At 40.0% G+C, this 16,859-nt stretch overlaps 2 protein-coding genes across 7 annotated transcripts in view; one reads left to right on the forward strand and one right to left on the reverse strand.

The window, feature by feature from the left end:
• ANP32B (acidic nuclear phosphoprotein 32 family member B) overlaps positions 1-1,718 on the forward strand; it is a 35,503-nt gene extending 33,785 nt beyond the window's left edge. For both annotated transcript variants that reach the window (XM_039333733.1, XM_039333732.1), the window contains exons 6-7: positions 255-327; positions 1,112-1,718. In XM_039333733.1, coding sequence (XP_039189667.1) covers positions 255-327; positions 1,112-1,185 — 147 coding nt within the window. In that variant the 3' untranslated portion in view covers positions 1,186-1,718. The remainder of the gene's footprint in view (positions 1-254; positions 328-1,111) is intronic.
• Positions 1,719-5,107: 3,389 nt separating this feature from the next.
• Positions 5,108-16,859, reverse strand: part of CORO2A (coronin 2A) — a 62,663-nt gene continuing 50,911 nt past the window's right edge. For all 5 annotated transcript variants that reach the window (XM_039333725.1, XM_039333726.1, XM_039333729.1 and 2 more), the window contains 7 exons: positions 15,317-15,433; positions 12,565-12,669; positions 11,068-11,164; positions 9,396-9,508; positions 9,196-9,286; positions 7,178-7,437; positions 5,108-6,548 (listed from right to left, as the gene is read on the reverse strand). In XM_039333725.1, coding sequence (XP_039189659.1) covers positions 6,417-6,548; positions 7,178-7,437; positions 9,196-9,286; positions 9,396-9,508; positions 11,068-11,164; positions 12,565-12,669; positions 15,317-15,433 — 915 coding nt within the window. In that variant the 3' untranslated portion in view covers positions 5,108-6,416. The remainder of the gene's footprint in view (positions 6,549-7,177; positions 7,438-9,195; positions 9,287-9,395; positions 9,509-11,067; positions 11,165-12,564; positions 12,670-15,316; positions 15,434-16,859) is intronic.

Genomic DNA, 16,859 nt, shown 5'->3' on the forward strand with positions numbered 1-16,859 from the left:
CCACCAGTTCATGTAGATAAGGAACAAATTGATACCGGAGCAGCTGAAATAATGAACCTTGGTTTGGTTCTGTTTTTATGTTCTCATTGGTTGCTACTAACATGGTAGCAAACAATTGAAGGCTGGATTACAACATATTAGTATCAGTGTTTTTCTAAAAGATTTTGCCCGCTGAGCAGAAAATGGGAAGCAGATGTGATAATAGGAAAGCCAAAGGTATTTAGTTTCAAAGGCAAACCTGTTGTTATTTTTAGGAGGAAAAGGCTGGGCATGACAGTGAAGAAGATGACGATGATGATGATGATGACGACGACGAAAAAGAAGAAGGTATGTGTTAATTTTTATGCCAGTCTTTTTATTTTAGAAAACCTTAGGAAGGTAAAAGTACTGATAAAAGTACCAGTGGAAAAAACCGTGCAAGTTTGGAAGATGATAATAACGACGATGTGTTGGCATTCAAGCCTGGAATGCAAGTAACCATCATCCTGTATCCATTTGTTCGGCAACCATTATGGAGGCTTTTTAAAAAATAGACCTACACTCAAATTAGTTGTTGCAATATCTCTGTGGTCATATGATTGTGATGTGGCAGCTTGAGTGCCCAGCCATTGTGACCGTCCCTACTGGATTTCAGAAGCAATCATTCCTTAGTGTAACTGTATAAAACAGTGGTTCTCAACCTTTCTAATGCCGTGACTCCATAATACAGTTTCCCATGTTGTGGTGACCCCCAAGTGGGTGTGGCCACCAATAAGAGGGAGTAGGACAGCTAGGGAAAAGGGAAAAAAATGGCGGACAGCATGGTTTGGCGACCCCCGTGAAATGGTCGTTCGACCCCAAATGGGGTCCCGACCCACAGGTTGAGAACCACTGGTATAAAACAACCATTAGCTGTTTTCTATATGTAGAGATGATTTTAAAAAAAACCTTTCAGGTATTTTTAATTAAAACTGTTATTACACCCAATCAGTATGGTCAATAGTAAACAATTTTGGGAGGTTTCTAAAACTTCTTCCTTTATGGAGCCCGTAATAGGCTTGTTGGATGATTCAACTGGATATATATGTCCTTGGAATAGTCATCATGGAATAATTTCTCTCTCGCTCTGCAGATGAAGAAGAGAATAGGAAAGGGGAAAAGCGAAAAAGAGAGACAGATGATGAAGGGGATGAAGATGATGACTAAAGTCTTCTGTGTCTCCAAAGGACTGTTGAGTATTTCTTGGGGTACCCCTTGGATGATCTGTGACTTGAGGAGCACGTGTGGCGCACCTGTAGTTCTCCCCCTCCAAGCGCAGCACTCAAAAAAGCCAAAGAGTCGGCTATTCCCGTGACATTCCATGTATCCTGCAGCTGATTTCTCCAGGTGGTTACAGACCTAGCCTTCTTGGGCTAGCACCTTCCCTTATCCTTTTGGGGGTTCCCAGGCCTTCATCTCTTCCCATTGCCCTAGCAAGAAGAACAAGTGTGATGGGCCAGTCCTGGCTATAGGGGCTCCACACCACCCACTGACTGTACTTCCCTTTTTACTCTCTGTGCAACAAGGCTTTGTAAATAGAGTCCTAAAGTTTTGGGGACTGTTCTTCATGCTTTGCTTTCCCTGCCTTCTTTTTCCTTTTCTAAGCCGTTGGATATTTTTTACATTAGGATGTTTTATGCAACAAACAGAAAAAGTATTTTTAAGAACTTGAATTAAATAAACGTTATTTGATAAACTAATCTTGCAGTTATTATAATTCAGAGAGATTTGAAAATCTGTGCCTTTTTATTTTTTTGCTTAAAAGTTGGTAGACAGGGTTGTGAATATTCCGCATTTGTGAAATAAAACAAAATCTGGATTCTTGGATCTATGAAGGTTGTTTAGGTTAGGTAATTTATTTTGCTAGGCAAATAAATAACCCAAGAAGCCTTGCTTCATCTTTCTCCCCAGCTTCACAGATTGCTGTGTAACTAGTACAATTCACAGCATAAGTAAATTTAGAAAAGTAAATTTTAGTAAATTTGACTTTTGATGCTAATATGCTTCCAGCTTGTTGAGTGATCAGTTCCAGACTTGGAAGATTTTAGGTGTTCACAAAGGTTTTTATCTAGATGTGTTACTTATTCAAATATTATTGTTTGTAGCCAATGGTTGTAGTTTTTTTAGCTATTTTGCATAAGTATTTCAAATAGCCAAATACCTTTTCTATTAATTATCACCTTTCTTCAGCATATCCCAATAAGGACCAGCTCCATTACTATACTAGCAGTGGTCATAAAAGGGTTTTTGTTTTTTGTTTTTTTGCAAAGCCATGCTAACATTATAATCCTATGCATATATGATAGCAATAGTTTTTATTGTGCCCAGAGGAATTTGCTGCCCTGTATAAAGGATTCTGGCTTAATGTCCATGTTTCAATATTTGATAGAAATAATACATTCAGTAGTAATACTTGGTTGGCAGTGTTCTGATCAAAAGGTGAATTCTGGAATCTGTGTAAGTGAAATATCAGAGGATGTATTTCTAAAGTTTCTTTAAATACATTTTGCAATCCTGCCAATCAGCAGTTTTGTTGTAAGGGAAGGTTCTAAATCTAGCATTATTAAAAAGCCATTTGATTGAATGTCATCTTTAAGGGGGAAAAAAAGATACATACATGGATTAAAACTGTTGAGGTGTCATTGATGACGTATGACGTGTGATTAAACAATAGTAAAATACTATTGTGCACTAGTAACTGGATTTGGTTACATGGTTGGTATAAGTATTAACAATGCTTAGCTTTTCCAAAATCATTCCTTGTATTTATTAAGTACAAGCCTTGTCATTCTTTCATATATCCCCAATGGCGTTTCAGTTTCCTTGCTTTTTAAATCACTGTAATAGGAAAAATACCACCACCCATATATCTTTAAATATAGTTAGGCACTATTTAATAAAGCATAATCAGTATGTCATCACTATATAGATTTTTCTTTTCTTTCCCTCTGCCTCAGAAAGCATACATGACTAAAATGTTGGTCTGCATGTACTATTTCAAAAATGTTTTTAAAAACAAGAGTAATTTTTAAAAATAACTTTCAAGTGCTAATTTGTTTTATACAAGTCTCTTGGTAAACAGAAAAAAAAGCAATACGTATATACATTTTTCAAGTAGATTTGGGATTCTTCAACCCCTTTGATAAATGGCTAACGTTGATCAAAGCAATACATAAAAATATGCAAAAAAAATCAAAAAGTACACATTAAAAATGCATTTTAAACCCTTTCCCTTTATCTTAAGCTGACAAATACTTAAAATAATTTATTTGCCTGTAAACAAGATAAAAGACAAATTCCCAAATTGCAAGCTATCATCCTTAATCCAATAATGTATCTTACCCTTTTGTTTCTGTAATTGGCAGCATTTCTCCTTTTGCAACAAGATGTTGCACATGTAGTTTCCCAAACATCTATCAGCTCATAATGTATTAATAATAAAAGATGGATTCATACCAATTGGTTGTTTAGTCTACATTCAGTCCCATTTTCCAAAAATATAAAGCAGTATATCTCATATATCCGAGATTAGCTGCGGAAAATAGTGATTCTAATATTGTCTGCCCTACAAGGTAGGCCAAATCAGGAAACTGACCCCACAGGAAGGTTGCAGCTATACTGTACTATACGTACTCTTTTTGTGATTAGCCTGTAACAGTAGAATCTTACAAGTCTGATTGTTTTCCTTCCCCATGTTTTATCCCTCTTTGCTTAGATAACGGTTCTGGCCTCTTCCCCAAGGCCATCTTTCTGATTCTCTACAATTATGCCCCAAGTTATAATTTCAAGACATGTTATGATTCATCTGGCTAATTTCCTAAATAATTGGAATTGCTTTAATGTCTTGATCACAACTGTAACCTATGCAAATGTATCAGTTGTTCTTAAGAGTACGAATTAAAATCCCACAAGCACTTAATACCAATTACTGGGATTAGTACAGAGGCCAATTCATTTTATATGCCTAAAGCTTGTTAAATATAGAAGTTCCATGATGCCTTTTGTGCCATTGTGAATATTCTTTTAAAAGTATATTTAAGCAACACCAACTATAACATTAGATTATAGAATGTGAAATCTCAGGGATCTACAACTCTTTTTGAGTTTTTCCCCCCTTATACATATTAACTTTAACCCAAAATATGCCATTTCCTTCTGCTATATAGGTCGTCTTCAACTTACAACTACAATACGACTTTTCTTGTCACAGCTGTTAAGTGAATCACTGCAGTTGATAAGTTAGTAACAAGGTTAAGTGAATTTGAGTTCCCCATTAACTTTGCTTGTCAGAAGGTCGCAAAAGGTGATCATATGACACCGGGACATTGCAACCATCATAAATGCATGCCAGTTGCCAAGCACCTGAATTTTGATCACGTGACCATGGGGATGCTGCAGTGGTCATAAGTCAATTTTTTCAGTGCCGTTTAACTTTGAATGGTCACTAAATGAACAGCTGTAAGTTGAAGACTACCTATATGTACATATTAGCTATGAGATGGGTTCCTGCTCGAAAAAGCAATGGGGAAGTGAGGGGCAATAGCATAGAAAAAAAAATACAGGAAAGACATGCTTGGGCAATTTTATCAACCCACTAGGGCAGCGACCCCCAACTTTTGGGCTCCGGAGACTGGTTCTGTGGAGAGGTTTTCCTATGGACCGGAGCGGGTGTGGTTTTATATGCTGCCTGCATCCCTCGGATGGGACTTTGCTTGTTTGTGCAGCCTGGTTTCTGGCAGACCACAGACCGGTGCCAGTCCATGGATCAGAGGTTGGGAACCCCTGCATTAGGGAATGTCACAATTTAACAATGGATTAAAAGAAATGATTTAACTTTGGTCTTGAAGGAAAAAGAGGATAAAAGAGAACTGTAAGAGAAAAGAATGTTAAGTTCTATAGGCTAAACCATAAAACACAGAAGCAGTACAGAGGGAGGGTGAACAGTGGTATTTCTGTATTAAATGTTTATACAATATTCCTCAGTTTGATTACAGCGCAGTCTTCTGGTACTAATTCTAACTTCCCAATTTCTATTTTTTGGGGAGTTTCTTTAAATCCTGCACAAGTATCTTAACTCAAACTCTAAAAGTAATTGTATCTTACAATTTTATTATGTCTGGTGCAGCTTTAGGTATGTTTTTTTTCTCCAAATTTTTTCAACCATTTTGTACATGAACATTTTCAGCATTCATGATTGAGGAGAAATTTATGTTAGCAAAAGTCATCTACCCCCCTCCCCCATCTTGGGCTTCATAATCTTTGGAGTAGTTGATCCTGCTCTCAAACCATTGTTGGTGGCAGTGCTTTGCATAGTGTATCATAGAAATCAGCAAGGAAACAAACATGAGATGAAATATTAGTCATAGGCATCAAAACAGCAAGTGTAAAGTGTGAAAAAAAGGTTTTGCAATTTGACAGTTGTGGAAAATGAGTTTCTGATAAACAGGTTGATAGAGGATTATCAGAATTATGTTTCTTCACACTTCTGGATACTGAACTGCAATATGCCTTATATAAGATCTGGTGCAACATTCAGAGTAATAAAGGAGGAAAGATTTGGTGAGTAGAAAATCCAGCTTCAGACAATTGGAAGAAAGCCATCTTAAGAGCATTAGTAATTCAATTCCTACTTGGTTTAAGGCATGAAGTGATCCTTAAGAGATTATGGATAGAGATGGAAGACACATTGACTTGGTCTACAGAACCCTTCCACTCTGGCTCTGATAAGACCACTTCAGCAGCAGTGGTTTTATTTTCTCCGCCTCAGTAAAAAGCATTCATTTTCAAAGCGTGGCTCTCAGAAGCATCTATTTCTGACTTTCTTTTTAAATTAATGACATCTATTTCTTTGGTCCTTACCTCCTAGGCATAAATATAATTTTAGAAAGCGATGACTCATAAAACCTAAGAGACAGTGATGGTTTAGATTCCCACATAAACTCCCCTTGGTTATAGGAAACAAAACTAATTCAGTGCAAAATCATTCGTGATCCATCCAAGAATGCAGAGCAAAAAGAATCCTGAACAATTCCTATTTTGGTTCATCACCATGTGAAAGAGTTGAGTGCTAAAGTCCAAGCAACCGTATTTCCAAGTTCAGTTACCTACTGGGGACTGAAAGGATGTTCATACCCAGACAGGTCTGCCTTCACTTTGAAACACCTCCAACTGAGTTATCATGGGACTACTTTGAAACATGGAGTTTCCTGCAAAGAATGAATCCGATAAATAGAGCATCACAAAACCCCCAGTAACGTCCAGTAAATTCCAGCTTACAGGATATGGGCACTCATGGTAGGCAATAGATTGCCAATAAATCTGAAATTCTCCTAATCTATAATTTCCAAAATATAGTAATTTCTGGCAACATCTGTTCTGAGACTCCAAATGATAGCTTGTCAAAATCGGTGAGAATCCACACGAAGGTTTTTGATCTCAAGCTGTAGCTGTTTGATCTGGATATCCCGCTGGATCAGCACTTCACGGAGCCGCCGAATTTCTTCTTGCTGTCGATAAAACATCTGTAGCAGCTGGAAAGTAAAGACTTCATATGTCATTTGTGCAGTCATACATTAAACTCATCTGATGTCTACGTGAAACTACAGAGTCAAGAAAGAGAAAATGACTATGATGAAAATTTAGACACAAATATGAGTATCCCAACATGAAAATGGCATGCTTATAAAAGAAAGTGCTATTTAAAAACATAAAATAAACATGCAGATTATGCTAAATAATATCAGAAAATATAATAAATATATCAATTCCTCCTCTAATATTCCAACACGAAAAACTGGCAGTAGGTTTAGGATCCAGTTTACCCATCAGCTACTCGTGCAGCAGAATATCCTTCATACTTCCCATGCTGACATTCATTCCTCATCTACTATCAGATATTTGAAATTGAGAGAGAGGAAGAACAGAATAGAAATGTGTTTTATCTTGACCTCTATTCAAGTGAGAGGTCACAGCTGTAACATAGAATCGGTGAATTGAGCAGAAAGATATGCTTCTAAGAAATAATTCTATGTCACTTAAATCCAGTGAGGCATGCCCTCGTTTCCTACCTTGCTTGTACTTCCTGAGAAAGAAGCTACTTTTTTTCTATTTTCTCTCATTTACTCACTAACATAATTTTTTCTGGGTCACACCACTGTACCTCATTTTCTGTTTTAGGTGGAGGACATTTGTATGCGTCAACGCCGTTAGATAACTTCATTAGACTGTTTTGCTGTTGTCTTTCCTCAGTCTTCCTGGTCCCCCATTTCTCTTGGATTTTATTCAACTTTTCGGTGGTATCAATCACTCTGTCCCGGCCCTGGATAGGCTTAGTTCCTTCCATGGCAATCTCCTTTTCAAAAAATGGTGGTAAAGAATTCAACATCACGGAACCTGGTCTCAAAGACATCAAGACAGGACCTGCAGGCCACAGAGAAGAATAATGTTGTCTCAAGCAAAAAGGAACAATAGCAACTAGTACTGAGTGGTCCTCAGAACCAAGCCACTAAATGCAAGAACAAAAGAAAATTTCATTCATTCCAAGAAGGGCATTTAGATCAGTTTGTGTGCTAGGACAATGTACACAGCACCAAAGCATAACAATTTTGATTCAAAGCAAGTTGATTCCCTCAATCCACAGGTGGAGATGAGACAGCGTACAGGGGAGAGGTACAAAATCTATCCTCATGGTGCCTAGAGAACAACCTGTACCTGAACATTGGCAAGACAAAGGAGATGGTGTTAGACTTACGGAGGAAAAGAGAGGAACCTGCCCCACTTTACATCAAAGGGGACTGTGGAGAGAATTTCCTCCTTCAAATTCCTGGGAGTCTACCTCTGTGAAGATCTTACCTGGAAAATTAATACAGCCCAGGTGGCCAGAAAGGTCCAAAGAGACTCCACTTCCTCAGGGTCTTGTGGAAGAACAGGGTAGAACAACGACTCATGACCTTCTTCTACTGGTCTACTATTGAAAGCGTTCTCACATACTGTATTGTGGTTTGGTATGCTGCCTTGACAGCCACGGACAGGAAGGTATTACAGAGGGTGGTAAGCACGGCACAAAACATCGTGGGCTGTTCCCTGCCACCACTGGATGACATCGCCAGGGCCTGTTGCCTTGGTAGAGTGAGGAAAATTCTCAGGGATGACTCACATCCTACTATCGGATAGCAGATATAGAAACATAGCCAGCCGTACCAACAGGCTGAAGAAGAGCTTTTATCCATGGGCTGTCAGCTCTTGAATGGGACATAATTTTATGCACGGCAGACTCGTGAGGCCGGCGTGCTGTGCAATTACCTCACAGGGTGTAATAAGTTGGGTTTGTAGTCACTGTGAGTTGTGATGGGGGGGCACAGAGGGAGGCTCAGCCAATCTCACTATATACATGTTATACTTTGATAATAAAGGTTCATTCATTCATAATTAATTCAAATTTAGGAATATTGTATCATCTTGGGATACAGCAAGGCCAGGTGAAATACAGCAATAGGCCTCACCCACAATCAAATTGATTGGAGTTGATACCTTTCTATTATATAACAATACCAGGATAGCAGATGCTGCAATAACCCAAGAAGAGGGGGTAATCCATTGTCAAAAGATCTGAAGGAAGAATTCTACTCCATACCTATTACACAAGTAGCTGAACTTAGCTCTTCTTCCAAGATAGTTAGAACTCATTTTATGTTTTAAAACAACCTAGATGTAAACTAGTTATTTAAGATTGTGGATAAAAGTATTGTATTCTGCCCATCGTACCACAGACTAACCGGTAATTGGCATGCAAAACACACAATGCAAACTTTGGATGCTTTCTCACAGCTGGCCTTTGTGCATTATTGTTTTGGGGCCTGTGACATTTACAATTTCAGTCTTATGGCTGAATAAATTGTGTGGATCCTTCACATGCATACCTCTCCAGCAAATAGCTAAAACGTTAGGCGTGATACCTTAGAATAGAGATATAGAGAACATTATTGCTTTAATTGCTGAAGGACATGGCCAGTTTATTATGATAATTCTAAACACTGCGATCCAGATTATAGTACTGCTATTATGTGTACCTGCTGGCCTCCAGCCTTACCATAGATCTGCCTTTAATGTAATGTGATGCAGACAGATAAACGAACAAAATCTTTTGTTTCTGACAGTTCAAGTAATTGTATCACAAACCTTTATTAGTGCCATTCAGCCAGTCTTGTGCTGTCAATGCTGGCTGGACCCCAGCTGTCATTGGATAGATGTCTTCCTGGTACGATTCAGACTGCAAAGGAACAGGAGAGTAGAGTCCCATTTCCGTATCTGGGGAACTACAGTATCCTCAAAATGAAGCCCCTCCCTGCCACATTGCCAAAGAAGAGATATCCACTCACCCGGCGAGGCACAATCATAGAAATGGGTTCAATCAGGCTTTTGCCCGGAATCAGTTTATAAAACCGGAAGATCTCACAGGCACAGACATCAAGACCCCTCTTGGGCATAACACCTGACAGCAGTAAAAAAAAAAAAAAAAAGTTAGGACAAGTTCATATGACATTCCGCCAAAACATGGGTTTGGGAAATCCAACTGCTGCTCTTCTCTTCGGCAGAATAGTCATGGAGGAAGGAAACAGAGAAAGCTGAAATCTTTCCCCTGACCAGTACTATGCCCCAGGCCTAGCCAATTTTCTTTTAAGAGAACAAAATACTTCCCTTTGTAATTTAATTTTTAAAAATGTAACTAAAATGATTTTTCCTTTTCTGATCTTGTCCAGAATTGCTAGGTAACCATTTGAAAACCTCCCTGTCTCTTCTAGTTCCAGCCATTTCATTCCATTCCTCCTTTGGTCTCACGGTCTAAGAACTTGTGGAAGATTGATGTACCCATAATTATAATTTATAACTTCTACAGTTGGAGGTTTGGGACCATCCACTCTCCTATCCATGGATTGACAGATATGCACAATCAGTCCTTTTAAGAAGGAGACTTTTTTTGCTCTTCCAAACAGACTAGATGGAACCTCCTAGAGCAGGGGTGTCAAATTCAATTTCATTGAGGGCCACATCAACATTGTGGTTGTCCTCGGGGGGCTGGGTAGGTGTGGCCAGGGTGGGCACGGCCTACTGGGCGGGCATGGCCAGTTTTACATCGTTCGCATCAAGGATGCCTGTGGGGGCCTGAGCAGGAGTGGGACAGATCTGAGGGTCTCTGGCAGAAGGAGGTGGGACCAGGGCAAGTGCCAAGGCATGGTCCACTGGAAGAACCTGCCAAAACCCCTCCCCGGAGCCCATCAATGGCAAGGGCCATTTGAAGGCCACTTCCAGGCGATGGTGCATTTCTTCATTCCTCATAAAGGGTGACACCTCCCCAGCATGCACCCAGGAGGTGGGGCAGACGTGGCAGGGGCTGGTTCCTTGCTGTTTCCAGACGGTCTTGTGGAGCTAAGACTGAATGCGTTTCAGCATAGATGGTCACCACAAAATTGTACATTGGCTCCTGGCCAGCCTAGGCCGGGGCCAAGATAGCGGGGGCCATTCCCTCACTGTTTCCAGGATGGCTTCACGGGCCACATGAAACCACATCGCGGGCCGCATCCGGCCCCCGGGCCTTGTGTTTGACATGTCTGTCCTAGAGTTTGGAGTTGGAAGCAGGTGAAAAAGCAATTGTCAAAATTCTCTTGTCCTGCTGGCAAAGGTTTTCATTCAATCTTCCACTATCTAGTTCCTCCAGATGTACTCGTCTACAATCACCATCACCTCCTGCCAACACAGCCAGTGTCAATGGTGAGGATAATTTGAACCGTAATTCAACATATCGGGAGAACACCAGGTTGGGGTGTTAAACCAAGGCTGGTTTAATCAATATTCTGAGAGATAAAGACACAGAAAAATGAATGTCATGAGTCAGTGCTGTGCAGCCATGACAAAAGTGAAGCAAGGGAAAATAGGCCGATGCTTATTATCTGCCTGTGACCAGCTGCCCCTCCCTCAATGCATCAGTCGTTCACAGGCACCTTGTCCCAGTTCCTCAGCATACAAACTGCAATGAAACGGCTGCAAACTTACCAATTCCTTTCTGAGGGAAAGGAGAGCGATATTCCATCAGGTAATGGAGGTATGGCTTCTCCGCATTTATCTCATAGTACCTGATGTTCCCATCTCCCTAAAGACAATTGTAAGAGATACACATTCAATGGATGCTCACTTCCTCTTCCTATTAAGTTATATAGGAAAGCCAGGATTGCACTCAGATGTGGACTTGATTAAATTATTTTTGGCCGTCCAGAATAACATGTGGCTTCTCTTTGTTGAGTCATGGCAATTGGACTTCTCTTCTTGTTGTTTTAAATGTTTCGCTGCTTATATAAGTAGCTTCTTTAATCTGAGCAAATTGGTTAGGAGATTCTCATATATGTCCTCCAAGAAGGTTTCATCTTATTACCTAATCTGTATAGGCTTGTCAGGGATAGACTTGTTAGGCAAGACAAGAAACAATGGATGAAAACAAAACAAGGAGAAAAACAATCTAGAACTAGAGAGAAATTTCCTAACAGTGAGAACAATTAACCAGTGGAACAACTTGCCTCCAGAAGTTGTGGATGCTCCGTTACTGAAGGCTTTTAAGAAGAGACTGGACAGCCACTTGTCTGGAATGATACAGGATCTCCTGCCTGAGCAGGGAATTGGACTAGAAGACCTCCAAAGTCCCTTCCAACTCTGTTATTCTGTTATTCTGATCTTAAATCTTAATCAACCACCTCATGGGTTCACCAAGGAGGCCACACATAACAACCCACTAGGTAAAGGATTTAGGAGCTGGAGCATTTGCATCCCAATAACACTCTGCCTACTCACCTAACAAGCCTATCCAGATTAGGTGAGAAATAGGGCATAAGCCAAGGCCATATTCTAGATCAGAGGTCCCCAACCTTTTGGGCACCAGGGACCAGTTATGTGGGGAGAGGTTTTTCCGCCGACTGGAGGGGGAGTGGTTTTGTGTGCTGCCTCATCCTGCAGATGGGACTTTGCTTGTTTGTGTGGTTGCTGGCATGCCGCGGCCCGGTTCTGGTCCACGGACCGGGGGTTGGAGAACCCTGTTCTAGATCAGCAAAAATTATATAACAAATATAACTATCCTCCAGTTTTCTTGAGAGTTATAATGAGTACAATCAGTCTTAGAGATTGGCATCATTATAAGTTTCTTATATATCTTGGATCTGTAGCTAACACAGCACATCCACATCCTAAATTCTGTCAGTAAAAAAAAGCGGGAGAGGAGAAATCAGAAAAACTGCAATATTGGACAAGTAGCACATCGGAGTAGCATCTCCTATCCTCAGCCAGGAGGACTTAACAAAACAAGAGTGTTTGTTGGGAGGGAGCTGGCAGGCAATACATCAGTGGGAATTCTGGGAGTTGAAGTCCACACAGTTTAAAGTTGCCCAGGTTGAGAGACACTGCTCTGCAGAAATGATTTATGACAGCACCGGCTGTATTGCTTTGCAACTACGCAGCATATTGTCACCGCTAATTATTTCAACTTGGTCTACAGATAAAACTCACCTTGCTTAACACATATAACATATGTGTGTCTGTATCATAGAAAGGAAATAGGAGGCCTGATGACCCATCCACATCTTCCTCATGTAAAGGCACAGAAAGATCATCCTGTATATATACAGATCACAGAATCAGAAATTACTGCTATGTTTTTACTGTATCCCAAAAAATCAAGAGAGCACAAATAATGACCATACCCCATCCTTCCAAAAGGACCATATTCTCACTGCAATGAAATGTTTGAATTTGTGCTAAAAAAAAACCTCAGGTAGGAACTCCAAACCAACTAATTAAATAGCTTTTACAAGCAGGTCCAAGAAAGGGTGCTGTGGGTTTTTTTGTGCTGAAGTCCTATTTGGAGTGGGGAGGGTGGGGAGGTAGAATTTTGAATCATAGCAGTTCTCACTGCCAGGAATAATGCAAAGCAGATTTTCCCGTCACAAAGAGAACTCCAGTTATCTGGACTGGGAAAAAAATATAACTGAGGCATCAATATCATCTCAAGCAGCAACACAGAGAACCGCAAAGTTAGGACATAAATATGACAGGAGTGAAACCATAAGGCATTCTGTAGGCTTGGCTTCCTCCTGGCATTTTAAATGAGGTGCCTCTAGCAGTGAATGGGCATTCTACCCTATGATTATATGTCAAGCAGAATCTTCACTTTCCTTCACGTCTCTACACTTTAAAGGCAGGGCTCTCCAACCTTGGCCACTTTAAGACTTGTGGACTTCAACTCCCAGAATTCCTCATTGCTGGCTGAGGTATTCTGGCAGTTGAAGTCCACAAGTCTTAACGTGGCCAAGGTTGGAGACCCCTGCTTTAAGGGATTAAATTAAAGAGTATGAACTGGTTGATCTTGGTGGTATTATAGAGGGTGAGCTAATCGGTGCTGTGCATTTCCATGTAGTACTCTGTGATTCCCTCACCTGAGAGATGACTGCTGAATCAAGGGGAAAAAAATAAATGCATTTGAATCGAACATCTGAAAGGCAATCCCAGAGCAATTCACTATTTTGGAAATGTTCCAGGATTTACCTGTAATTACCAATTGTGTTCTGATCAATATACATTTGCTGTAAGAATTTTCAAATTCAAGCAGACTCAGGTCACAGAAATCAATTAAGTGCAAACCATACTCTTGGACCGACACAGGTTTATTTGGAAATTTATTAGGGCATGTGTTCTTTATGAGACGAATGATACCTTTTCACCTCCTACAGGCAGTTATATGGGAATGATTAATATTTATCTATTAAGGCACCATTGAGACCCAGAAAATCTGTACATAAAAGTGAGCTAGCAATGGAACCAGCTGCTTCAGAGGCTGTGATATAAGAGGAGAATGCTTGGATTAAACTAAAGCAGGGATGTCAAACTGCCAGCCCACGGGCCGGTTGCATCATGCAGAGGCTGTGCCCATACCAGCTCTGGCAATGCAAAAAAAGTTGCGATGTGTCGCAACATGTCATGTGACGCGGCGAGTTTGACACCCGTGAACTAAAGGATTCAGAATGCAGCTGTTCTAGATCTCCCCAGCAAGCAAAGTGATACAGATCATTTTCAAAACATTCTGAGTTCTCTGTCTTAATTTGAACTGCAACAACTTTCCAGTCTAACCCAAATTCTGGTCAAAGTAAAGCAAACACAAGAACTAAGGACCAGTTTAGGCAATCAGCTCCTCCTTTTAAAGCAGCAAGATACTTACAATATATTATATAATTGTCCCCCAAATCTGAAGGGCATTAACCTTCAATGCACTTCCCACAGCAGTTTTGTAGGGCTGATACAAAAAATACTATATGAGCTGAGATTATGCTCCTATGGACAAGGGGCCATTGAAACTACAGTTCATGTCTTGCTATACGGTACCTTCTATAAGGACTCACGGGCTCTCTAACACCTCACCTAATAAAATACCCGGGAAATGCTGTTCTCTCTTATGTACAACTACTGTTATTAGATCAGTATAAAGTAGTTTCTTTGAATGTAGCCAAATTTTGTTATACTGTATGCAGAATTAGGCAAACTCTAACTGCCCACTGATAATCCACCACTAATCGTAAGATATTATTTTCTCTGTTTTTAAATGTTACTATTGCTTTTAATGCTTTTATTTGCCATGCTGGTCTGTGACCATAATTAAAATTGATAGATTAGGCAATCAGCCCAATTAAATGGTCAAGCTTTTCCTAGCATGAACCACTTTGGACCCTGGGATACAGTTTCATCTTTGAATGCTTCTTCATAAGCGTAAGTTCCCTCTGATATAAAAAAAAGCAGTCTGAGAGAAGCCTCCATAAGAAATACATCTAAAGGAAGTTGCAAGTGTGTCCCAGAGTCACACCCGTTTAGAGTGTAGATGAGGCTGACACAAGCAATTCCTCTTTATCCTTCCAAAGCTTTGCTACTATCACCTTTGAACAGCTAAAAGAATGAATTAAACAGTCTTTGGTTGTCGGCCCCAGCTCCAGACCAAGAAATCAGTTTCGCAAGAAGACTAAAACAACTTTTATTGAGACTGGCTGTTATAGTAGGGTCTTGCAAGTGTAACTGAGTTGTATCTCTTCCCCTTATACTTCAGTGAGTTAGGGACGTGACTGTCTGGGCTACCTCAGAATGTTCTCTGGACATTCTGGAATTAAAACATGTTTTACTTCTTGCCACTTTGGCAACTAAGTTTGTATATTTCTATCAAGGTCATCTTCCTTACTCTCTATATCAGTGATCTTACAGTTGTTTGCCGTAAACTCACCTGATCCCACAAAGCAATCTGCCTATTATTCCACCTGGATGTCCCTGTGGTGAGCAGCCTTTTCAGGTTTCCTAGAAACACAACTTTATTCACTCGGTGAGATTTGCTGCTAGCTTCCTGTAAGAACGCAGAGCATGTTAAATTATAGGAAATCAAATACCCCAAATATTTCTCCTGCCAGGGAAATCTGCCTACCCCTAGTTAATTCTTCAGTCTTCTGAAATCTCTCCACAATCACCCAAGTTCATCTCCCTTACACTCCCTAGCTGAGAAATATTAGCAGATGAATTTAAAAATAGGCTAATTAAAAATAGGCACATGCGGCCCTGGACCTCCAGGATAGTAAACGTTTAACATTATCTGCATTTATATACATTAGCTATATAATATATTTTATACGCAGCCAAAGACAATTCACTCAGCGCAGCACAGGCAACCCAAGAGGTTGGACACGCCTGCCTAGATCATGGGGCTTCCTATCAAACCATTTTTGTCCACTATGAATTGAGGACCACTTGAATGAATGATCAGAACTGAGAAATTATGCAAAGGACAGGCCTACTAATGGCCCATCTTCTACACCAGGGGTCTCCAACCTTGACAACTTTAAGACTTGTGGACTTCGACTCCCAGAATTCCTCAGCCAGCAAAGCTGGCTGAGGAATTCTGGGAGTTGAAGTCCACAAGTCTTAAAGTTGCCAAGGTTGAGGACCCCTGTTCCACACCACTTAATTATCAGAATATGACAGAGATAACAGATCAGCTCAAGTGCGTTACTCTGCTGCAATTAATTTGACTTTTGATGGCTTCCAATTAATACCTGACAATCATATTCAAAGTAAATATGATTGATCCTCGGATCTTCTCTATGCATAACGTAAGTTCCTTCCTATAGATAGAAGACTGAGAGGAACCATTTGGAAACATTTCAGAAGTAAAAGCAGTGATAGTAAAAATTAAACCCTGGAGAGATAAGAACTGAATCCTTAAGACTCAGTAGTGGAGCAACTGAATGGGGCAACAGGGTTTCTGATAGAAAGACTTAGTTGGCCAGCAATTTTTTTTAAAAAAAGAAGAAATAATTTATTGCCTGAATTATTGATGCTGATGTAAAATAATGGGTCCAATCCAAAGACATTTACTGGAGAAGAGTCACTTTATTGATGAGATGAGTGGCATATTAATTCAATAAATAAATATTAAACTACCATTATATTTTGCAGTCTGAAAACCTAGCAACATTTGGAAAGCATGTATAAGAAGACCGGCAGGTGAGTTTTTTCTTGGATGGTACAGATTGATGTGAGTAGACAGCAAAATTGTACATAGAAAGTCTTGCTAACATGCATGACTAATGTTTCTTAGCAATGGGGAACAGAAACCATATCAACAAATAACAAGCAGATCGCCTGCAAAGATCTTTGGAAATTAAGATGAGGCTACAGGACTCCCTGCACTTTTTCTCTAATATAGTTTGAAATAAGTCAAGGGGAGAATTTCAACTCAAACTCTGGATTCTTAGGAAGTGGTTTTTAGAAGTCCT

Source organism: Crotalus tigris, unplaced genomic scaffold (genome assembly GCF_016545835.1).
Source record: "Crotalus tigris isolate CLP2741 ecotype Arizona unplaced genomic scaffold, ASM1654583v1 scf7180000024506.7606697, whole genome shotgun sequence".
Taxonomy (NCBI): Eukaryota; Metazoa; Chordata; class Lepidosauria; order Squamata; family Viperidae; genus Crotalus; species Crotalus tigris.